At 33.9% G+C, this 25,434-nt stretch overlaps 1 protein-coding gene across 1 annotated transcript in view; it reads left to right on the top strand.

Moving 5' to 3' along the window:
* The window catches only part of LMBRD2 (LMBR1 domain containing 2), a 40,815-nt gene extending 19,699 nt beyond the window's left edge, over nt 1–21,116 (top strand). Inside the window, exons 8-19 of the mRNA XM_061187705.1 lie at nt 2,423–2,497; nt 4,747–4,860; nt 5,226–5,409; nt 8,522–8,703; nt 9,252–9,385; nt 11,120–11,225; nt 11,888–11,985; nt 14,873–14,976; nt 16,191–16,237; nt 17,583–17,688; nt 19,855–19,984; nt 20,926–21,116. Of these exons, the coding sequence (XP_061043688.1) occupies nt 2,423–2,497; nt 4,747–4,860; nt 5,226–5,409; nt 8,522–8,703; nt 9,252–9,385; nt 11,120–11,225; nt 11,888–11,985; nt 14,873–14,976; nt 16,191–16,237; nt 17,583–17,688; nt 19,855–19,984; nt 20,926–20,986 (1,341 nt within the window). The 3' untranslated portion in view covers nt 20,987–21,116. The remainder of the gene's footprint in view (nt 1–2,422; nt 2,498–4,746; nt 4,861–5,225; nt 5,410–8,521; nt 8,704–9,251; nt 9,386–11,119; nt 11,226–11,887; nt 11,986–14,872; nt 14,977–16,190; nt 16,238–17,582; nt 17,689–19,854; nt 19,985–20,925) is intronic.
* The last annotated feature ends 4,318 nt before the right edge of the window (nt 21,117–25,434 follow it).

Raw genomic sequence — 25,434 nt, 5'->3', positions numbered from 1 at the left:
AATCTGATGGAGGTGGGCAGAATAAAGCGTGGACAAGCATACTGATAACTTAGTTTGAGAGAAAACTTTTAAAATACACAGGTTTTGAATACATCTTGTAAGAGATCACAATCACCTTTTTTTTTTTTCCGGTAATTACTAATTATATTTTTCATCTATCCATAAAATCTTCCAAATGCAGTTTTATAAAAAGCAGTTTAGTGTTTTATGATATGTTTTCTGTGGAGTGAATATATACATCTATGTGTCTGCTACTTTTCTTTGAAGCATTATTAAAACTTGTAAGCCATGTCAAACCATTCAAAAGGAATTTTTGCTAGATGGCCAGAGGTCACCTCTACCTGCTGTTATTTTTCGAGGTAGAGGATTTGGAGAGGGACAAATAGCTACTTATTCCACTGAAAATTGCCTTTTAGTCTGACTTGATATATTTTGTCTGGTAAAGAATTGACTTGGCACAATAATGACAGAGTTCAAAGTTATGTTATTTGATATGAAGAAAATAAGCTATTATTTCAAATGCTTTCCACACTTTATGAAAATTATGAACCTTGAAGGAAACTTAAATTTATAAGATATAGCAAATATCAATGTTTCAGTACTTGCTTTTGTTTAATATGCTAAAGAATTTAGAGGAAAAATATGATTTTCGTATATAATATATAATCAGACTGTATAGTTTATATTCAAAGTTATGCTAACTAGTCAACAAAACTTTAAGGTAGCTTAGAAGTGGAAGAGTGTAATGTAGTGATGCTTCAAGCACCTTTTAAAAACCCAAGTCCTGTCATTCCGTTTTTAGGCCTTACTCATTGACCTCAAAATGAAATGTTATTAAGGCCTTCTGGAATACTTTACTCTTACTCTACAGCCTGATCAAGCACAGCACAGACCCTTGCTCTCCTTTCCCGTTAGTCACTGGAGTTTCTTTTCCTGAAACTCCTTATTCACTTCTGCTTGGAGGCCTTGGTACATGCTGTCCCTCTGTCTGGAATATTCTTGCTCCTCCCTTTGGTCGGCTGACTCCTATCCTCAGTTTAGCTTTTTATCTCAGTTTAAATAATCAGTTCATCAGAAAGTCTTCCACACTAGATTATACAGCAGTTTTCGCACCATTTCTATTTGAATAATGTCTGTTTTCTTCACTAAGCTAAGCTCTTTGACAGGAGCAGTGTCTATTGGTACAGATTATTCATGGGGTCTGCATATTTTAAATTTTGATGGATATTGCTAAATTATCTTCCGAATAGGTTATATCACATTTTACTGTGTATAGGGAGGCCTTTTCCCCCGCAATCTTACCTCATTACATAAGAGCAATTTTTTATAATTTTACAAGAAGACTGTCCTCATTTTAAAAAGTTGTAGTTTTTTTTAGTGGGATTGAACATCTTTTCAGATATTTATTGGCCAATTGCATTTCTTCTGTATCTTCCCATTTTTCTTTTGATTTTTAAGAGCTCTCCATATATTAAGGATAGTGATTTTTTTCCCATATACGTTAATTTTTTCACAACTTTTTCTAAATGCCCTATGGTTTCCCTGCCCCCTAGTTTTACATCTCTTAAGGCCATCCTCTACCCTATAATCAGAACGTTATTTTTAATATCCTGGTTGGTTCACTCTTGCCTCCCAGCCTTTGAACATGCTGTTTCGTCTTCCTAGAACAGTGGTTGCAACTTCTCAAAAATTTCATTAATATTATAGAATATTGTGATTCTTTTAGAACTACTGATTCTAAAGATTCCCTTCTCTAACCTCTTTATTTCTTTCATATGCATTAAATTGTTGATATAATTATCTCATCACCACACTGCAATCTTAGTGAAAGACTTATAACACCATGTCTTCCCACTCCACCCTCCAGTATGGATTGTGGTGACCTTACACCTAGCACAGTGCTGGCACATAGTGAACTCTTAATTTTAAAAATGTGGAACGAATCATTAGTTGTGACTGCTGTAAAGTACTCTCTCATTGGAAAGGAGCAGGTGCTTTGTGACATTTTTAGCCTGTTCTGCTTCCTCTGGTTTCTCTGCTATATTTTAGATAATGAGATAATTGAGCTTGAGGAGCAAGATGGAGAAACGTAGTCCTGTTCTTCTAGAATCGCAGTTTGCCTGATCCTTCATGACTTTTTATAATGTTTATTCATCTTTGTGTACCAAGCAAGCAAATGGTAAGACAGTAAATCTAGAAAGTTATCAAAAGTGTGAGGGTATAGGTATAGCTGTTCTATAATTTTGTGTTTTTATTTGTGTTCTTAAGAGTTTTTATTCAGAGAATAGAACTTTATTATATGCTGAGTAATTTGGGTTGGAACTAAACTTGTGAGAATATGTATAGTACCTAGAGCATCCTGATTTGAAACATCTAATCTACGGAAATGGAAATATTTTTATTTCTCTTACTGTTTTCATAGGAAGTTCGTAAAGTGAATGAGAGCATCAAGTATAACCACCCACTGAGAAAATGTGTTGACACAATACTTAAGAAGGTAATTAAATAATATTCTCATCTATTTTCTTTTGAAATGTAAATTTACATAATATAATATTATAATAAAAGCATTAGAAAAGTATGCAAACAGCCTATGATTGAAGTCTTCCATCTCCTTTCCATTTTCATGACAATATTAACCATAAACCCATAGTAATTTGTACATAGAATTTGTTCTTTTGTTACTATAGGTTTAACATTATTTATTGGCAGTATTTTCCATTGAAATGTGGCTATAGAGGTTATGTTAAATAATGTAAAATGATTGCTGTGACACAGTGATGGAGATGGACCTTTATAGGTTGTAAAAGTGTCATTAAATGTGGTCACTAAAAGCATATTTCCTATAAGAAAATAAATTAGGTCCTCAATAATCACTTCTAATCAGCTTGGTACATGATATTTCACAATATATTTCATAAAATGAATGACATTATGAGATATTTAATACAGATATTTAATAAGAAACCATACAATTAAAGTTTTGATGCATTAGTATTGAATTAGAGGTATTCATATACTTCCGAAAATGATTATTCCAGAAATGAGTTCCCCAATTGTCTTCTCTGCAACCACAGAGCCACTGAACTATTCCTTTTCTTATATTTAGTTTACTTTATTTTTAAAGACTTGTATGTAAGCCTTTATTTTTTTATTGAGGTAACATTGATTTATAACATTATATGAGTTTTGTGTGTCCAACATTATATTTCTACTTCTAGATACCCTATACCATCCTTACCACCAAAAATTTATTTCCACCAGTCATCATACAGTGGATCCCCTTTACCCATTTCACCCTATCCCCCACTACTACTCTGTTCTCTGTATCTACATGTTTGTTTTTATTTGGTTTGGTTTATTCATTTATTTTCTTTTTGTTTGTTTGTTTATCAGCTTTTTATGTGAGTTGAATCATATGGTATTTGTCTTTATCTGACTTATTTCACTTAGCATAATACCCTCAAGGTCCATCCATGTTGTTACAGATGGCAAGATTTTATCTTTTTTTTAATGGCTGAGTAGTATTCCCCTGTATGTATGTATGTATGTATGTGTGTGTGTGTGTGTGTGTGTGTATCACATCTTCTTTATCCATTCATTCATTGATGGGCACTTAGGTTGTTTCTTTATCTTGGCTATTGTAAATAATGCTGCAGTGAACATGGGGGTGCAGATATCCTTTAGGATTAGTACTTTCATATTCTTTGGATAAATTCCCAGAGGCGGGATAGCTAGATCATACGGTAGTCGTAGTCTTAATTTTTTGAGGACTCTCCATACTGTTTTCCATAGCGGCTGCACCAATTTACATTCCCACCAATAGTGTATGAGGGTTCTGTGTTCTCCACATCTTCACCAACACTTGTTATTTCTTGTCGTTTTGATAATAGCCATTCTGACAGGTATGAGGTGATAATCTCATTGTGGTTTTGATTTGCATTTCTCGAATAATTAGTGATGTTGAACATCTTTTCATGCACTTGTTGGCCACCTGTATGTCTTCTTTGGAAAATATCTATTCGGCTCCCCTGCCCATTTTTCAATCAGGTTGTTTGTTCATTGTTGAGTTGTATGAGTTCTTTATATATTTTGGATGTTAACCTCCTATTGGATATATCATTTGTAAATATATTCTCTCGTTTGGTAGGTTGTGTTTTCATTTTATTGATGGTTTCCTTTGCTGTGCAGAAGCTTTTTAGTTTGATATAATCACATTTGTCTATTTTTGCTTTTGCATCCCTTGCCTGAGTGGACATATCTAGAAAGATATTGCTAAGACCAATGTCAGAGAGCATCCTGCCTGTATTTTCTTCTGGGATTTTTATGGTTTCAGGTCCTACAGTCAAGTCTTTAATCCATTTTGAGTTGATTTTTATGTATGGTATGCAATAGTGGTTTAGTTTCCTTTTTTTGCATATAGCTATCCAGTTCTTTTCCTATATTTTAAATCTATTATACTAATTATTAGCTAGTGCTCCTTTTGGTTAACATGATAGTCATGAGAATCAGTTCTCTAATCATTTCTCTTATATTTGCTACCTTTTGAGATCTATTCAGGGAGGTTAACCAACTTGCCCAAGTTCATAGAGGTAGTAAATGACTAATAGTGGGGTAGATGACTTCAAATCTGGAAGATGTTTGCAAGAAAATTAGATATGCTCAGGAATGAAAGATTTTTAATAAAAATAAAATTTTTATCTGTTTTGCAAATAAAATTTCTAAAAATCTACTCATTCCTTTTAGTGCCCTATAGAGTATCAGGAAAAAATGGGTAGGAACATGGACGATTATGAAGATTTTGATGAAAAACATAATACCTATCCAAGTGAAAAGAGTCTGGTAAAACTACATAAACAGGTAACTTTATATAGCCTTTTTACCTTCTGATGATTTTAGTTAGATTTGTAATTACTGCCCACAAAAAAGGAAGTTTGAGTGAATGTGTATCAGAAACTTCCTTTGATCTTGTCCTTATCATTATTCTTTGAAGTGTTTTAACTTCATTTTTCTCGACATGGTTACTGTTGGCATTTGGGGAGGGAGAACTATTCACTAAGCATAAGTGTTATATGTATTATAGAATATTAACATCCTTGACTCCACCCAGTAAATGCCACGAGCCCTTTCCTATTGTTGTGACAACCAAAACATGCTCCTTAGTGGGGAGTTGAATCACTGTTGGATCAGAACACTGACAGGTATACCCCTGCTCTCTTTGTCAGGTGATTTATTCAGTTCAGAGACACCGTCGAACTCAAGTACAATGGCAGATTCTTTTGGAACAAGCATTTTATCTAGAAGATGTAGCAAAAAATGAAACTAGTGCTACGTGTCAGTTTGTTCATACCTTTCAATCGCCGGAGCCAGAAAATAGATTTATTCAATATTTTTATAATCCTACAGTTGGTATGTAATTTGATGTACATTTCAAAGTTTAATGCTGATAATTTTTCTGACGGAAAATGTATATTTTCACCAATGCAGAGTTGAATTATAATTGTGTTATTTGACTTATACCATATGGTAATACTATGTATTTGATAAACCTCCCCCCAAAAAACTATTTTACTTGTCATATAACATATAAACTATTAGCTTCCACTCTTTCTTCACAGATACCCAAAATTCTATGCAAAAATATATGCAATACATCAAGCATATTTTGTATACATAATATATACTTAAAACAATTAGAATTTTAAGCAGCTTTATATCACAAGCGTGGATCTCTTCTTTAGTCTTGACATACTACTAAAATGTTCCCCTAAGATGTCCTCTTTGATTACTTACATTTATTAGTCTATATACAAAACCTACATTCAATAGTCATAATTATTTTATTTTCCTTTATGATTATTTATGACACTTTCTTCAAATGTTATCAAATTTAGTATGAAGAGCTTAATGAAAATACCAAAGTGTCACAGTATTAGAACTTCTGTTTACCTTATTTATTCAAATAAACTGTTAAGTTCACTTGATTTTCTTTTACATGTTTGGTCTTGAGTATGAAAACATAATGGCCATAACAAATGTCTCAATGAAGATCTTTTTTTTAATTAAATAAAGGAATGATGTGATACTTGTTTTCATTCATTCAACAAATATTTGAGCCTATATATGCTATGAATTGTTGGGTGCTTGGTATATATCAGTGAACAAAAAAGACAAAAATTCCTGCCCTTGCAGAGTGAGAAAAACAGGCAATATATACATAAAGGTATGAACAGGATGCTGAGTAGGTAGTTGGCTATAGATATTGGAGTTCAGGGAAGAAATCTGCTCTGCAAATATAAATTAAGGTGTCATTAATGTATAGGTGGGCCATGGGTTAGGATAAAGTCAGTGAAGAAGTGATGGGATAGAGAAGAGAGAAAATCTGAGGACCAAGCCTGAGGTACTGCCAATTTAGACATCAGGTTGATGCAGAGGAACCAGCAGAAAAGACTAGAAAAAGAATGGCCGGTGAGATAGGAGGAAAACCAGGACAGTGAAATGTTTTGAGAAAAAGGGTGTATAAAGTACCTTTTCAAATGTTTCAGATAGGTAGATTATTATGAATATTAAGACTTGACAATGGGATTTCAGAGAAATGAAGTGGGGGGAAGGGTAAAAAAACCTGATGGAAATTTGAAAGAAAAAAGAGGGAAAGCAGTTAGAGACACAATAGAAAACTCTCAAAATGTTTTCCTTATAAAAGGGAATAAAGAGGGAGTAGCTGAAGGAGGGTGGTAGGGTCAAGAGAAATTATTGCATGTAATTTGCAAATGACACCTTCGAGGAAATATGTTGAGACAGAAGAGAATGGCTGGGACAATGTACATTTACAGACGAGATGAAATGGGAAATAGTGAATAGTGAGGAGAAAGGCCTTAGTTTAGGAGGTAAAGCACAAATATACTTGAGCAGGTGTGAAAAGATGTAGTGGCGGGCACTTGGGGAGGTTCTGTTCTTCCAGCTTCTGTTTTCTCAGTGAAATGCTGAGAGTAATTATAGGGCAAGAGATTTTTGGAGATTTGAGGAAAGAAGGTGCAAAATAGTTGCTTAGGGAGAGTAGGCATGGGAGAAGATTGGTGAATTATAGTACGCTAGCCAAGCAGTGCTCAGGGGCCACTTGAAGCTATTGATTAAGAATTTAAAGTGAGACGAGTCAGAAGAGTTGTGTGTCTTACTCTTGCAATGTGCAGTTTCATGGGTGCAGGCTCAGGGTAGCCAAGGAGTTGAATCTAACCAGAGCGTGGTTTAGCTTAGCAAGTACAGGGAAGCAAGAGAGGCCACAGGAATTGGGATATTGGAGAGTGATTATCCTCAAAGACTATGGAATCTGAGCTGGGTAAAGAAAGTAATAAGGACATCAGGTTAAGTGGCAAGAAAAAGGTAGTAGAGTAATGGACTCTTGGTCAGGGGAAAGTCAGTCAGTGGAGCTGGAATACTAGATGAAGGTGTTGCTTGGGGACAGGGATCCTATTCTTTAATGAGATTATAAGGGTTGGAGTTATCGGTAATAAAAGATTTAAAGGATGAGTAGTTAAGGTAAGTTGGAGGACAGACTCATTGGAGGAGAGTAGGTCGAGGAAGTGAAAGACCAGGGTATTGAAAGGAGGATCACCTGTGTGGATATTGAAATCACCAGGAACTATCCTGTGAGTAGGGTTGAAAAGATTTAGAGTGAGCCAGGAGCTCAACTCTTCAATGAATGAAATGAAGTATAACCTTTTCAATTTTGTGAGCTTTCTTCTTTTTTTTTCTTTAACTTTTTTTTTTTTTTTTGCCTGAAGTCAGACTTAACAAAAAGTTGCCAGAATAATACAAAGAATTCCCATATGCCCTTCACCCAGATTCTTTAAATGTTAACATTTTACCTTATTCATTTGCTTTATCTTTTTCTCTCTGTATACATATTTTTCCTTTATCTTTTCAAAGTTAAATCCAGACATGATAACCTCTTTACCTCTCAGTGTTTCAGTGTGTATTTTCTAAGAATAAAGACGTTTTTGTACATAACCAAGTACAATGTGATCAAAATAAAGAAATTAGCATTGATACAGTACAGTTATCTACAGACCTTGTTCAGATTTTGCTAAATGTCTCAATAATATTCTTTGTAAAAAAATCCCAGATCGTGCATTGCATTCAGTTGTCATGTCTCCTTAGTCTCCTTTAATCTGGAACAATTTCTGCGTCTCTGTTATTATTTTATGACATTGATGTTTTGGAGAGTACAGGTCAGTTTTTTATTGAATCTCCCTGAATTTGAGGTTGATGTTTCCTCATAATCAGATGCAGATTCTGCATTTTTGGCAGGAATACCTCAGCAGTGATGTGGTCTTATCAGAGGCACATGATATCAGTTTGTCCCATTACTGGTGATCTTTTGCTTAGGATGGTGTGTGCCTGGTTCCGCCACTGTTTTTCTCTTTGCAATTACGTGTCTTGTATTGGAGGTATTTTGAAACACTGTAAATACGCTGTTACTCCTTTATGGTTTTCCTAATCATTTTTTTCTTTTATCTTCCAGAGTGGTACTGGGAATGTCTTTTGCGACCGTGGTTTTATAGGGTACTTGCTGTGGTGTTGTCCATCTTCTCCGTGATTGTTGTGTGGTCAGAGTGCACATTCTTTAGCACTACACCTGTCTTATCCCTCTTTGCAGTCTTCATACAGCTGGCCGAAAAAACATACAATTATATTTATATCGAGGTCAGTTTATTTTATATCGGTCGTAAATAAATGTCATCCATAGTATAATCCTTAACTGTTGTATCTTTTCTCCATATATTTCTTCTAGTAATAATGAAAACAGTGAAGTTTCCCACAGTGTTATTATTCAGACTTCCAAAAATGAGCGTCATCATTTTACCCAGAATATAAAAACTAAGAACTGTATTTGAGGAGAGATGAAAAGATGCAAAGTAGTGCAAAGTACTTTTATGAGAATGCTTTGATCCTCTTTATGCCAGTGAAGCTACATATAACTTATAGTCTTCATGTGAAGAGTTGCCAAGGGAATGGGAGAACAGGCTCACTTCAGGAGGTAGCTTTGAAACTTATGGATAGGATGTGGGACTGATTAAGATGTAGATTTTTTTTCATAATTTCATTTTCTTAGGTGGTTAAAAATTTATACTGTTACTGTGTATAAATTTTAGAATGTCAATAAATGTTAGCTGGAATTAAAAGATAATGCTTGTGATAGTTTATAAGTATTGAAGTCTGTTAGTCTGAAACTGGGTTCTTTGTTTTTTTAGATTGCTTGCTTCCTCTCCATCTTCTTCCTCAGTATCTGTGTTTATTCTACTGTGTTCAGGATTCGTGTATTTAACTATTATTACCTGGCTTCACATCACCAGACTGATGCTTACAGCCTTCTTTTCAGTGGCATGTAAGTAGATTGTGTGTAGAAACAAGGGAAATGTCTCCATTACATGTATTCTTATGGATCTCTCTTTTATTTCTTTTTGTTTATGGGTCTTTCACTAACACCTGTATTTCTATGAGCTAATTGATTAGGTTTAAGTATTAATTAGGTGCTTGTTGATTGCTAGCTAAATCCTGCTTGAAGCTTAGGGTTAAAATGGGTATGCTAGATTAGGAAGGAAAAGAAAGACATAGTGAGCCTGGATTTACCAATTAGAGGGTCAATAAATAGGTTAGTAATAATAAGAACATTTGAGAGTTTAGAGACTAAGTCAGACCTAGAAAGTGTTCTGAGGTTCAGTGGCCTCAAACTGAATTGTGGAGGACCAAGAACACCAAAAGAATAATTTTTGCTAAGAGATTTAGTAGAAGTTTAGAGATGTTTCCAGTTTGGGCTAGGTTGCACAATCTACTATTTGTCCGTATTGTTAAATTAGTTATATTAGGTTTTTAGGGCTGGACTTTGGGAACTTCAAGAGGAATCGATATCTGAGGCATCTCTAAGACTTTTTTTTTTTTACCTTTTTTTCCCAAATAATTATAGACTCAAAGGAAGTTGCAAATATAATACAAAGAGTCCTAGTAACCTTCACCCAGCTTCCCCCAGTGGAGACATTTTATATTGCTGTTGTACAAACACAGACACACTACTGTTAACTAGACCTCAGACCTTATTAATTTTCAGTATTTTTTGTCCTTTATTCGTGTGTGTGTGTGTAGATGCCCATAACCACCACCACAATCAAGATACAGAACTATTCTGTCACCACAAAAGAACTCCTCATATTACCTCTTTGTATTCACACCCTCTCTTCATTTTTGTCTCCTCCTACTCTCCAACTCTGTAGTTCTGTAAGGTTCTCTTTTTATCTGGTCAAAACTGAGCTCCAACAATTATTTGTATCTGTAGTTGTCAGAGTTGACATACTTTGATAAAACTTCAGATCTTTTACATACTGAGTACAGTTCACCTTGAGGATGTTACTGTCCTCGTCATGCTATTGAGACAGATTTAGATTACACAGATGGCAGGCATGGAAGAGGCACATACAGAGGCACTCTACAAATTCTTGGGATAAAGCAGTGGCAAACACCACCGAAGGAGATATCCTGAGGCTGGAGTTTTGCCTTGTAGCTGTTGATGTTTTTAAGGAAGATGTGATTAATAGGATTTTCAGAATGTCTCAAAAGTAAGGGCAGTTTGTATTAAGAATTAAAAATACAGGGCTTCCCTGGTGGTGCAGTGGTTGAGAATCTGCCTGCTAATGCAGGGGACACGGGTTCGAGCCCTGGTCTGGGAGGATCCCACATGCCGCGGAGCAACTAGGCCCGTGAGCCACAACTACTGAGCCTGCGCGTCTGGAGCCTGTGCTCCGCAACAAGAGAGGCCACGATAGTGAGAGGCCCGCGCACCGCGATGAAGAGTGGCCCCCGCTTGCCGCAACTAGAGGAAGCCCTTGCACAGAAACGAAGACCCAACACAGCCAAAAAAAATAAAAAATAAAATAAATAATAATTAAAGGTGCTAATAATTTTTTTTAAAAATCTTTAAAAAAAAAATAATAAAAAAAATAAAAATACAAATGGTGAGAATAATAGCTACAGTGATCTGAAATATTCTTAATATATTTCAACATAATATATAATGTATCTTGCTGCTTTATTTTTTATATATTGTGTTTATTAATGCTTATTGCAGGTTATTTTGCCGTTTGACTCCTCCTTTATGTCTTAATTTCTTGGGTTTGACCCATATGGATTCATCCATCTCTCACCAGAATACACAGCCAACTGCTTATACATCTGTAAGTATTGTCAAAAAAGAGTTCTTTAGATTCATTATCTATATAGGGTGCTATTATTGTGAAATTTCTTTTTACTGCTGGCGGAAAAGTTCTGTTGCATTATTAGGATCTTTTTAAAAATTACTAAAACTTTCTTTTACAGATTGTATATGTAATTACTAATGACTGAATAAAAGTGATATTGCTTTCTCTTATTATAAAAAATTATTTTTTGGTTCATATAGGTTGTCCAGCTGAGCAGTATCAATAGACCTGACCTATAATAATATTAACCTTTATGTTTATGGTCTTAATGTATTTGATGATTTTCAGTAGTATTTATAAAATATTAATATTTGGGGGAGAAAAATCTTAATAAATAAGCAAATTATGATATAATAGACATATAACGTTGTATTAGTTTATGGTGTACAACATAATTGGTATATGTATATATTGTGAAATAATTATCACAGTAAGTTTAGTTAACATTCATCACCTCACAGTTACAATTTCTTTCCTCTTGTGATGAGAACTTAAAAATCAGTCTATTTAGTGCTTCATTTCTACTTTTCTGAAAACTCCGAATTAATTGATATAAATGGTTATGGGTGAATTTTCTAATGATGAAAAAGAATGAAAGATATAGAACTGTACTGATTTAATTTTTTCTTGCTCCTCAGATTATGGGTTCCATGAAAGTTTTATCCTTTATTGCAGATGGGTTCTATATATATTATCCTATGTTGGTGGTAATTCTCTGCATTGCTACTTATTTTAGGTAAGAAACTTAACATTGCTTATTTTCCGCATACGCTTAGCCTGATCTGGATAACTTTTCTCCTTAAAGCTCTTTTAAATATTCACTGATTGGGTTCTGGTTGTTTGTTTTATTGTGGCTTTGGGGGTGCTGGGCATAGTTTAAAGGGGTCGCTTGAGTGACTGGGTCAGGTTCTCCCTCCAAAGATATTTTCAAGAAAAGAGAGAGAGTTATTCTGTTACACATATTTAGTCTACAGAGTGATAGGATTAATTACAGAATGTTAACTCTGAGTCCTGGCCTGCGATACTGGCAGCCAGTGTAGCTTATAAAGCACCCCCATACCCAGCTTCTATCCACTAACACATACTAGTCTTAGGGCTTTCCCCACAATCATTTTTGGGTTTCTAAATGTTTCAGATCATAGCCAGAACAAAGGGTCAGGTGAGGAACAGTTGAAATCAGACAGTACGTGTAAGGCAGGAAAGTACATGGGCTGCTCTTTTTATAGGATCAGAAAAAGTGGTAGAACCTTGGCAGAGATCAGACTCCAAAGGAGTTAAAAGACAGGTGTGCTTGGCTTCTAGCCCCCTGTCTTCCCTACTTCCACGTGTTAGGTGCCCACATCCTGTACTCTGCCTACCGTCTTCACTGCTTAAGTGCTCCATGACACACCAAAAATGCCACTTAAAAAAAAAATTTTATTGATAATAAGTTTCATCCAACCACTTTTCATTTAAATCTTTCAGTACCATTATATAGTTATTGCAAATAATGTACATTATTGTACTGATATTCTAACACTAGGATATTGAGTAAACAGACAAGTTTTGTTTGAAATAAATTCTCTATTGAATTTTGTAAAACATATATATTTTACCTTCTCATAAGTGAAGGAACTAAAGGATTATAATTTAAAATAAAACGGTTAATTTGAACTGATAAAAAAATCTAATATTTTCAATTTTTTTCCATAAGGTAGAAAAGACAGAGGTTTATACTATGAAAATGATGTATTAAAGGAAGAGACCAATCATCCTTTGGATATCCAAAATTAAATTTTTATTATATGCTTATTCATTTTAACAGTTTATAAACTACAAATGGAACATTAAGAGCTTGTGATGTATAAATCATATCTTCTCATGTTAGTAGTTATGTTGGTAAGATTAGCATCTCTTCTTATTAGATTGTTATACTGATCGAGGAATAGATGGGTGGGATAGTGCCTTGTCAACTATAAAATCTTAAACAAATATAAGGAATTATGTCTAAAAGGAAAATTGTTGAACTTAAAAATAATTCCTTAAAAGTGTTGTTTTAGAGTTAATTAAGATAAATTTTGAGTGCCTGTTTGTCTTTAAGAGAAAAAATGGTCATATTCCTCAATTTTCAAATTATAAAAATACTCTATTATAGGAGTATATGAAACAATGCCTTGCTGACATTTCAATGGTAACTTGACTTTATAGGTCAATTTTCTTTTGAAATGCTGCCATAATTAGTCTAATTCCCATATTACTAGCACACAGCCATACCCAGAGCTAATATTCAGACTTAACTGCCTAGAGAATGTAAAGCTGTTTCCTGACACTTTAGACAAAGCTAAGACCTTCCCAGAGACAATGATCTCATCCTGGAGTATAGTATTCCTACAAGAATATGAAGATGGTAAGGGAATATTTAACGTCACGGAATTAGCATGACCATCACCTGAAACCCCAGTTTTACTTACCGTTAAGTCATACAGAGCATTCCTTATATATTAAAACAGGCAGATAATTTATGAATTAGCCAGATTTTTACACATCACTCATGTAAAATGGGAGATCTTCACTTTTTTAAAATTGCTCTGCTGTTTTCTCTTCCTCCTAACATACACACACACACATACTTCTTCTCCCTTTCTCCTTCTTCCTCTCTCCCCCTTGCTCCATGTATGGTGTTGAGGGCATATGTTGAGGGCATTAGCCTGCTGTGGCCCCCTTTGCCTGGCAAAGCAATAAAGCTATTCTTCTCTACCTCAAAAGAAAAAAAAAATGTACATCAATGAAAAAGTTTGAGAACTAAGGTAATAAAAAGAGCTTGGTCTTTGTTTTGTCTTAGATTTCAATCCTCAGGTCTAAAATTTATTAATTGATCTTTAGCAAGGTTTTTAACCCCTTGTACCTCTGTTTCCTTATCTGTAAAGTGTTATTTATCTCTTAGAATTATAGTAAGAATTAAATAAGAGTATCTGTAAATTGTCTGATGCATAATAGGAGTTTAACAAATATTAATCCTTCCTTCCTTGCGTGCCATACTTTCAGAGTATTTCTGTCCTGTACAACAGTGAGGTTTAAAGTAAATAGTAAATAAGATATAAAATGATAACCCCCAGATAAGCTATGGTAATGAATTCTGAGTTTATAGTAACACCTATTTAAATAGAATTGACTAGTTCTCAGGATAAAAAAAAATAAAACATGAAAATCAATTTGCATAACTAAGACTTCTAAGCCAGAATATTCTGCACTTGTAAATACTGGTTGTGTATGTGTATTTTCAGTATTAAAATTGCTGTTTGAATATAAGAAAAGAATAAATTGCTTTTGTATTATAGCCATTGTTTAGCATCCTGCTATAATAATCTTCTGAAGGTATGCTAAAGGCCTAACTTAATTTGTGTCTGTAAGAAATATGGCTTTGGTGCATACCCTAGTTAGTGGAGTGCTCGGCATATAAGCTTCTTAGAAAGGGAAATAAGTACTTCTTAAAGAAAGACAAATGTAGCTCTAGGTAACTTGACATGATAACTAGTAATAAACCATAGGCTTCTGTGGGGTGCAAATACTAAAGAACAATTAATTTATCTAAACATTTACAGTGTGAAATAATGCTTATCTTTCCGAAAATCGACTTTTATTAGCTTGGGAACTCGTTGTTTGAATCTACTTGGTTTCCAGCAGTTCATGGGAGATAATGATATGACATCAGACTTAGTTGATGAAGGAAAAGAATTAATCAGACGAGGTAAGATTTGTCTTTTAAAATAAATGAAGGGAAAGTGCTAAGACTGAGAATACAAAATTAATGTTTGTATGATTTGAAATTTTTAATCTAAAGAAATTACAAATTAATATGTTTTAGCTAAAATTCTACAGAAAGCTTTCATAGCAAAAATAATTCAAAAACATAAATGATTGTTTCATCTGTCTTTAAGAAATTCTGCAGAGGATTTAATAATTAATATGTCTGCAACTAAAGAACGCCCTTGTTTGGTGTTGGAGTCATTTTCCTGTTTGCTTTGAAATAGATTTGCCAAGTTAAATACAATTAGAAAACTCATTAATTTAAAGAATCATCATAAAAAAAAGGTAAAGAATCATCATTAGTTTGATGCTGCATAGGAAATCATTCAGGCCAAGGCTGGTTTTTAGAATGTGGTAATCATTAACAACCTGTTAGAATACATGGCACTCTGTTAGAATCTAATCTCAAAACTGAGTGTATCAAATTTCCTGATATTCAAGTGATGGTAGAATAGGGGGAAAAAGAAAAACAAAACTTGAGTTTTGGGACATTGGTTCTTAGACATTCTCCCTACTTGGGTCTGGGGTTTTTGTGTGATCTTATTTAAATGTAAGCCAAAATGTATTGTGGCTCTAAAATAAGCCAGCGTAGCCTTCACATGCTCTCATAGGAAGGTGGTATCTAGTTAATGTAATAGTTCTGCTGCTTTTTGCATTAATTAGACTTCATCTGGAGTATCATATCCAGTCCTGGGTAAGATTTTCAAGAGTAAGACTGATAAGTCAGAAGGAGTCTAGGACAGCCAGAATGAGTCTGTAGGGCATATCTTATGAAAAAAAACCACTGAGTATATAGCCAGAAGAGAGTAATGGAAAAGACTCTTACGCGGAAAGAAGTATGAACTTAATTTAGAAGACAAGACATAAAGAAAAAGAGAAGTTGCAGAGAAACAAATTTCAAGTCACCATGGGGAAGAAGTTCTTCCTTACTAAAACTGTTTAGGCAGAGCCTAAAGGACCATCTCCAGCAAAAGTAGAGAAAGTATTCTCTGTGGAGTTAGGTGACCTCTCCAGTTCTTTCCAACAATAACCTATTACCTTTGACTTCGTAGTAATTTAAAGGAAATTGGTCATAGCCTGATACCTTTACTTCAGTTACTCTACATCTAATTAAACCATGTTATACCAAATTTGAGACCACTTTTCTGTCTCTAGAGAAGAGAAAAAGGCAACGGCAAGAAGAAGGTGAAAATCGACGAAGAGTAAGTACCATACTTATTAAATTTCTGTAACCTAAAGATTAATGTAAAATATCATAAGAATCTTATTGATTTAGAATAATTGGCTAAAAACAGTGGGAAAAAGACATAGGATATATTTTTACAGAAAAGCAGTTTTAATAGTTTCAGATGTACATGTAGGTATCCTGTCAGACCTGTTCTAAAAAGTCATTAGTGATAAATTACTTCATGTCCAACATCTAGCAGTTTCTTGCCTAGAGTAGGTGCTCAGTAAATATTTATTGAATAAGTGAATAAATTCATGCACTCTTGCTATTAAAGTGATTTTGATTGCTTGAAAATTATGTAATATGACATAATTTTTTTTGTAATATGACACTAATTTTATTCCTCTTTAATTTTTCCTTAGTCCTTCGTTTCCTGAGGCAGACTAACCTCCTAGAGAATTGAAAAGGCAAAAAATGAGAAAAATCTAGTCACAGTTACCACAAATTTTCAACACCTGAGTGTGTCCATTACCAGAGAAGTGAAGACTCAGGAGACATGATAGTTGTCTTCGTGTATTTTAGTGTATGTTATGTAAAGGGAGACTTGGTCTTTATTTCAGAAGGCATAACTAGAACAAAAGAGCAGAAGTGACTGGAAATAGAGTTCACCTATTTGTGAAAGCTTCCACAGTTTACCAAAATTGCAGTGGGATGATCACACATAGAAATTTCCATGTCTTCTAGTAAGAGAGCCAAATGGTATCTGGCATGGTTATTTTAGAATGAAACCCTGCACTGCATAGGAGGCTTAATTAGGACCTCTAAAGTTCCTTTCAATTCTAAGAATTTAATGAGTAGAATCCCAGTTAATAAGGTTTTAGTGCAGTTAAGACACAATGCCACGTGAGTCATTACCTAATTATGTTTGTATACAACTCTAATTTTGCTATCAGAAATGACTTTTCAAGTCTCTACGATTTGTAGTTTATTTGGGTGAGAGAAAATTTTATTAACATCTCATTAATTACTATGAGTTATCATAACTCTTACATGGTCAAGGTAACCTTATTGTAGTTGTAAAATTATTTTGACATTTTAGATAGAATTCAATAACTTAAAATAATCATAGCTAGCAAAAATGTCTATAAATATCTTCATTCAAGTTAAGTTTGGCAACTATTAAAAGCATTTAGAGATAAGAAAAGTATTTATGATTTCTAAAGGCACTGTGCTAATTATACTGATTATCTGATGAATTCCTGATGAAAAAGAATTAGATTATATTACTCTACATATGTAATCTAAATCTGTTATCACTGATGAATTATTTTCTGACTGTGTGTTCTTGTGTTATATAATCATTTGTGTTTCTTTCCTAGGAATGGAAAGAACGTTATGGACACAGTAGAGAAGATTCCACTAGAAACAGAAATGTTCATATTGACCCAAAAGAATCAAACTTCTCAGATATTAGTACCAACCGATGTAAGTAGTTTATTGTCTAGTTTTCTAAGAAATTTTTTTCTTATGCTTGCTTGCATGGAGACTGAGGATTAGTTACCCATCCAGAAATGCCTTTATAGACCATAAATGTGGTTCTGCAGTGACTATACTTTTTTCATCCCTCAGTGTATGAGAGGAAGGAGAAACTCAAATATGCATTCTGGTAGAAGAAGGAGACATCTGGGACATCAAGTGAATAGTTGTAATTACACTACCTAAATAATAGTACTTATCCCAGGCACATTGTAGGCAGGTACTGATTTCTGTTTACCTAGATGTTTTTCAGGCTATTCAGTCATTTTTATAATAAGTTACTGATTGACCCATATATATCAGGTACCTTCCCAGGAATACAGGAATACAAAGAAGATAACTTCCATCCTTGGTTTGCCTATAATTTAATGAGGGACTGATATCAGGCAGAAGACATTGGTCAGTGGGTTGGGTTTGGAAACCTCCCCACATCCTTGACCCTGCCATCTGCTTCTGGGAATGTGAATTCCCAGGATCCAGCACTGAGTAGAAGGCAGAGGTTGTTTGTCTTTGGGGGAGATGCAGGGATGCTGAGAGAGTGTAAGGGTGCATGCCTGATGCTGAGGGAACTCAGCTTAGGGGATGGAAAAAGAATTCTTTATTGGGAACAGATTTCTGTTATAAAGAAACACTATTTAGGAATAAGTAGTACTTAACCAGGTGAAGGGGTTTTAGGCAGAAGGAAGAATGAGTGACATGAGAGAACCTGTGGGGAAATGTAGGTTTTTCTCTATGACTAGAGCCTAAAGTATGAGAAGCCTGATGAGAGGCGAGGCTACAGAGATAGTTGGGAAACAGGTATTATCATGCTTAGAAGTTTAGATTTTATCCCAAAGATAAGATTTCAATATGGAAAGAAGCATGCTCAGATTTTTGGTTTAGGAAGATGAATTTGACAGCTATATAAAGCATGATTTCCAGGGAAGTGAGACAGAAACCAGTTTAGTGTCTGTTTTAGTAATGCAGTCAAAAAATGATGAGGGCATAAAATAAGCACCCTTGAGATGACCCTGGAGATAAAGAAGAAAGGATGTGTTTGGATGAGATTTAGCATAGAAGAAATAGGAGAAAACTAAAGTTTCAGTTAAAGCTAGAAAATAGAGGGAGGATTCTACAAAGAGATTTGGAAGTTTATCATGGATTTGGAGTTAACAGAGTGCAGAGATCTGGGAGTATGGAGAATGGTTAAGAGAAGAGGAAGCACAAAGCCTTAGGATGATGAGTTAGAAACTGGCATGTGGTAGGCAACCAATATTTGCTGAATGAATGAGAGAAATGGTAAAGGGCAGAGTCCAAGGTGACAGAAATATGAGAGAATTGGCTTGCCTTAAATTTTCAAAAAGACCTATATTATAGTTTTTTTGAAGCTGTTGAGCTGCTCAAAATAACATTGTGAAAATTTAGGTTGTTTATGAAGAAAACCCCATTCACGTAGAGAAGGGATTATTTCTCTAGATCTGTGCTGACCAGGATGGTAACCATTAGCCACATATGGCTGTTGAGCATTTGCAGTGTAGCTGGTGCCCCATACTGAAATGATAATATTTTGGATATACTGAGTTAAATTAAATATATTAAGATGAATTTCACCTATTTCTTTTTACTTTTTTAATGTATCTACTAGTAAAAAGTAAATACGGGGTTTGGAATTTATTTCTGTTGGACATTACTGCCCTAAACTCTTGCTTCATGGGAAAAAGACTCAGGCGTTTTTTGAAGAGTTTGAGTTGATTACACCTTAAAATCCTAGCCGAGAAGTGAGATGTAGCACCCCCTGTATTCAGTGTGCAACCAGCTGAAACTTAATTTGATTATGAACAATTTCACTGTTATGATACCATAGTTAAATACTAATTCTGATTCATATTGAGTCTTTGCACTATAGCTGCTTCTGAGCTTAGACTACATACAAGGGAGAACTTTTCCTTGTTATTTTCTATCATACTATTAATCATTTTAATCTAATTTTAAGATAACTACATAGTTATCTTTTCTTAATATTGTCTTTACAATCAAAATTCAGATCCTTTATAATCTTGACTTTTCTTTCTGTGAGTCCATAGACTGTGACCCATAAAGGCAATAGAAAGTGGACATTTTTTTCTTCTTTTGCAGCAGCATCCAAATATACCAGGGCTAATAATAGGACTGAAAGGGACCGAATAGAACTCCTCCAAGATGCAGAACCTTTGGATTTTAATGCAGAAACATTCACTGATGATCCTCTTGAATCTGAATCAGGAAGGTAAGTTCCAGCTTATCATTTTGGCTCCAGCATTCCTCTGAAATGTTAATAACATTCTGACTTGACAAGATAAACATAAGGAAGGTATTCATCTTTACTACTAATAAAAAGCATATTAAGCAACCTTTGAAACCTTTTGACACCTTCTAATGCTTTTGTATTTAAAAAATTATAGCATCTAGTGGTGGTGATTGAAATTAGTATCTTCGCAAACTACTACTAGTAGTATGATAAATAACAAAAAAGAATTGAAATCATTTGGTAGAATCTTAATATTTATATGCCTATTTCTGACAATCCCATTTATGAAATGTATCATATTTAGCAATAGTTTACATAGGTATAACTGGGTGGCACACTATTCTAAGCACTTTAACAACACTAATTGTATTTTATGGTTGTAAGTCCAATTGAATTTGCATCCAGAGAGGCTCAGTAACTTACCCAGTATCACACAACTTGTAAATGACAAAGTCAGGCATTTAAACCCCAGGACTCTGGTTACAGAGTCTGTGCTTTTAGCTACTACACTATGTAGAAATAATTAAACAAAAGCAAAACATCATATGCATGAAGATATTTGCTATAGTATTGCCTATAAATAGCAAAAAGAATATTCTATTTATATTCAACAATCTAGAGTAGTTATTAAATCTGTTAAGTTCCATGATGTATTTTACATCTCCTCACTCCTTTCTTTTTACATCTCTCACCCTGCCATATGTGTCATATGTCATAGGCTCTAAAACAGTCATTGGTTGATTTATAATTAGGTAAATCCCTTTGGGATAATATTCTTGGATAATAAGTTCCTGATTTCAGCTACTGAATAGATTTTACAGTTCTTACAAATTATGTAGCCACTTCCTTTTAATGTGTCCTTGTTTTTCTCTCCTTCTTTATTTTTGATGCCTCAGATCATTTCTTTATCCACCTTTCAGGTATCAGCCTGGTGGACGATACCTCTCAATGTCTCGCAGCAGAATATTTGATGATGTTTAAAATCTGTAAGAATATATGGAATAACTAACCAAGATCAACACATAAGTTCAGTCTTTATGAACATCTGTATGCCCTAGAATTTACACTGAACTCTCAGTGAAAAGTGTCAGGATAAAAAAGGCACTAAAAATTAATGGGATCTTAGTAATAATAGTTTATTGTTCATTGAATAGAGTATCATCTTTTCTAATAAGGTTTGTTACATACCATTCCTGAAGTGTCTGCCTTAGAAGTACAGTTACAGTGGAAGGATTTAATTCATGATTAAGATCAGTATATGTTGAAAACATGTAGTTCAGTTTGTTTCAGATTAATTTTTTTCAGGAAAGTTGTTTCAAAGGTCCAAGGAAGCCATAAGTTATAACTGAATAATATTATACAGTTTTATTATTGTGATTTACATATTTGTTGTTTCTAAAGAGTATGTTGATCCTTTATTTCCCAGAGAGACGGACACCTCAATAACAACCATATTTACAAAACCCATGTCTTAAAACACGGCTTACTTACCAGACATAACTGAATGTAGAAAGCTCTTTTTCACTGCTGTATGCAAATTAGTTAGGTTTTTGCATGTATAATTAAGATTATCCTTCAACTGATAGAGTTTGTATCTTCAGCATGTGTACTATAATCAGGTGATGTATTCTTTCAGTCTTTGGTGGTAACTGGAAATTGTCTTATGCTTTTGGTATTGCTTTGTAAAACATTTTCATTTCAGAGAGAGGTGTTCACCTTTGTCATTTAGCATATTGATTTGAGTTGATTATTCCATTCAAGGAGAATCGTAATTATTAATGGTAAATAGTGGGGTTTTTTAATAACCAAAGAGTCCCACAAAATTCTCTGCTTTTGAAAGGTGCCTGTTTATTCCTTTTGAAAAACAATATCTGGTTATTCAAAGGTAAAAAGTCAATCCATTTACTGTTGTTACTAACAGTTAAATTATAGTTTATAGAAAACAGAAAACAAGTTTAGAATGGAGATGTGTAGTAACTTGTTGGTTAAACATGTTATTATTTAAAATTGAATTTTTTAAACTTTGTGTTTAAGCCAAAGTTAGGTATTATGTTTTAAATCATCAGTGTTTTATTGCACAGTGACTATAGTTGAGCACAACATGTTTGCAGAGAGTTATGTCCCTGAAATATTTGCAGCTCTGAGAATCCATACCTTGGATTCACCCAGTGGTGACTATACTTGAGCTTGCCCATGGCTGTCTTAGTTTAACACCTATTATCCTGCGTAACTTTTAGTAGTGGCCCAGTTTGAAGATGAATTATATAGTCAAATTTGATTATATGTTTCTTGAGGGTAGTTTTTTCCTGAATCATAATTTTAAATGTTTTATTTTCCTCTTTTCTTAATGTTATCATGTAAATTTTTTTAAAGCCACAGTTTTATGCAGTTACTGAGAGGAATAGTGTATCATCCTAATTATCTGATTTTCTTAAATTTTTATGAACTTTGAGATTAGATCCCTTTTAATATAATTATCAATGGATAGATTTTACTCTCAATTGAAGATTATATAGACTGCTTATTTAAGAACACACACACACACAGCCTTTTATTGTGAAGCATGGTTAGAGAGCAGTAGGCCAGGAGCAGAGATAATTTAACACTGTTTGAAATTTCATGATTGACCATTGAAACCTTGGGCAAATCATGTAACCATTCAGTGCCTCAATTTCTTCATTTTCAAAATGAAGAGGACTCTTGCTATTTACCTACTGATCTACCTCACAAAGCTATTGTGAGGGTATTGAGTTGATGTTTGTTTATATGGTGACGTTTAAAAAGACAAAATACGTTGTTAGCTGTGCTGGTTTTGTTATTTGAAAATAGTGGATGGGAAAAGGATAACCCCAGGAAGGGGTCCAGTTTCTTATTATTACAGAGACGCTTACAAATTCCCAGAGCAAAAGCTCTTTTGGGAATAATTAATCAAATCCTGTGAAAATAATATTGTTTTATTATTCAGTCTTTGGGTTTACTTTGGAATATTTTCCTTAAGTATAATATTGTTTCTCATCAGGTTTTATCATGAAACTCAGATGCTATTGTAGAAATAGAAGCAGAAAAAGAGAAGAAATGATCCAGTTACGTTTATAACTTATAATACCCTAAGATATATTGATAGAAATATGTAAAGGAATGTACTAATTTATTTTATTGTTAAATTTTTTATGATTATAATAATTTCTGAGTTATTTCCAAAATAATTTTTGGTTGTTTAAGTGATCCAGAGTATTCAACTTTTTAAGCAGAATTTATCTTACAGGATTTCATATATGATCATAGAAGAAGGTTACCTAGCTAGGTAAATTTGTGTTTAGAAGGTAATGCTTTAACCCCTGAAGACTAAGAGTTCATTGCTGGGGAAGTGAGTTAATGTTCATTAAGCCACCTTGTAAAAAACTGTAATAAGAACAAAAGTTTTCTGTTTTGAGAAGCTTATTAAAATATAATGATATCTACTGCAAAACGTTACTACTAAATTCATACACTTTACATGCAAAGTACATTTCTTGAAGAATTACTTCTGGCAATTACCTTTTGAGGTGTTGCTTACATAATAATAGATATCTGGTTAAATTTTCTAAATTATTTTTCTAAATAATGTTAGGTAAGGATATTCTAAGCCAGTAGTTCAAAATAACCATTGCAGAAAATAATAATTAATAATCTATTAATTTCATGAATCTGTAAGTTGCTCATTAACTTTTGTTACTATATCAGTAATTTCTTATTATCAGTAGAGCACTTTTATAAAAATCATTATTAAAATAAGCCTAATTATTAGAATTTGTTCTCTTACCAAATGAACGCAGGGGCTTTGGAATAATTTCATCACACAAGAGACCCTCATTTCACAAGAGTGGTAAGAGCTAAATCAGAACATTCAAGGGTTTTTCATTTATAAAGAATAGATCAGAGAGTTTGACAATCGAAACTTTCTTAAAAAAAATGCTGCCAATTGATTTGTTTTTGGACACTACTATTTGATTAGATTATCAGTTCTTAAATTTATGCTGGTTGTGTGCCCAAATGAAATTAAATGTGGATAGGAAAGCCAGTGTGAGTGTTTTTTAAGTATATTTTAGAATATCAATGAACGGATTCATTGATGTACAATAGCAAACCTCGTTTTTTTATACCTTTAGTAGATTTAGAGAATGTTCTTGATTTTTGTGTTGATTACTATTTTAAAGGAAAAATAAGCTCTCCATAATTATAATTCACACTGTTCAGTAATGTGAGTTTTATACTTGTGATTTGTGTGGGCAATGCCTGAAAAATCACAGGGATAAATATATTTGCACTAGAGGCAAAACATGTCCCTGAAAAATCTTAACATACTTGAACCTCCAAAATACAATGGATTGTATTGTATTAAATTCTAAATGTTGAGAAGTAAATGAATTTAGAGTTTTATCTTTCCTTTCTTTTCTTCCTTCTTCCCTTCATTCCTTTTATACCTTCCTTCCTCTCTGAAGCCTCTCTTTATAGTATGACTTCTAATGTGCTGACAGAGTTTTTTTCCGTTTGTTCTTTGTGTACAGTTGTTTTTGATGATCAGTACACTCAGAAGGTTCTTACTACAGATCCCACTACTTGAATAGCAGTATTGCACTTAAAGTAGTGAAACAGATTTTGCTAGACAACTAAGCAACATCTGAATGTAAATGTGATGGATGCTAGCTCAGTGTGTTGTCTTTTTCTCCACTAAGTAGGACACTTCAGTAAAATGAATTATTCTCAGTGTAAGTGTTTTAGCATAAAATTAGACTTCCAAAACCAGTAATTGTTAAAAACAAAACAAGCAAACAAACCCAAAACATTAAGAACCTTGAGGCCTCTTTTTATGAAAAGGAGTCCGTAAATAATATACATCATTGTCAAAGTTTTCATTAAAGAGAGGTTGGAACAATATGAGAGGGTTACAGGAAGCCTTCTGAATTGTGAATTCCCTTTGTGTGGGGTACTTCTTTCCAACTCAGTGACTTTTTTCCTGCTCAGAGACCTGGAAGACTAGGCAGTGTTATCCCCTGTACTAACTCCTGGAGACCAGGTCCTGTGAGCCATCTCCACCATCAGAGCAGCCACTAGCCCTGTCCCATCCCCAGTCCCATTGCAGTGGGAACATAGCCTCACCCCTAATTCCTTTCATGTTCAGCCTGGTTTTCCTAACATTTTATTTTCACTTTCAAAAGATTTGTCCATTGAGGTTGATCACAATTTTAGATTTGTTAATAAAGCAAGAATATTGGCATGTTCCTCTTTTCATAGATATCCTGAAAGACTTTTGTTTTTAACACACTTCCTGGTGAGAATTAACCTTTTTTCCTGTGAAAATCTTTTCTTTTGTGATTATCCGGATCTCACATCATTTTGCAAAAGGAGATTTTTACTGTACTTAGTGCAAAAGAGTAGAAAGAATGGTT

The sequence above is a fragment of the Eubalaena glacialis genome, chromosome 4, assembly GCF_028564815.1.
Source record: "Eubalaena glacialis isolate mEubGla1 chromosome 4, mEubGla1.1.hap2.+ XY, whole genome shotgun sequence".
Taxonomy (NCBI): Eukaryota; Metazoa; Chordata; class Mammalia; order Artiodactyla; family Balaenidae; genus Eubalaena; species Eubalaena glacialis.
This window is presented reverse-complemented; position numbering and strand designations above follow the sequence as displayed.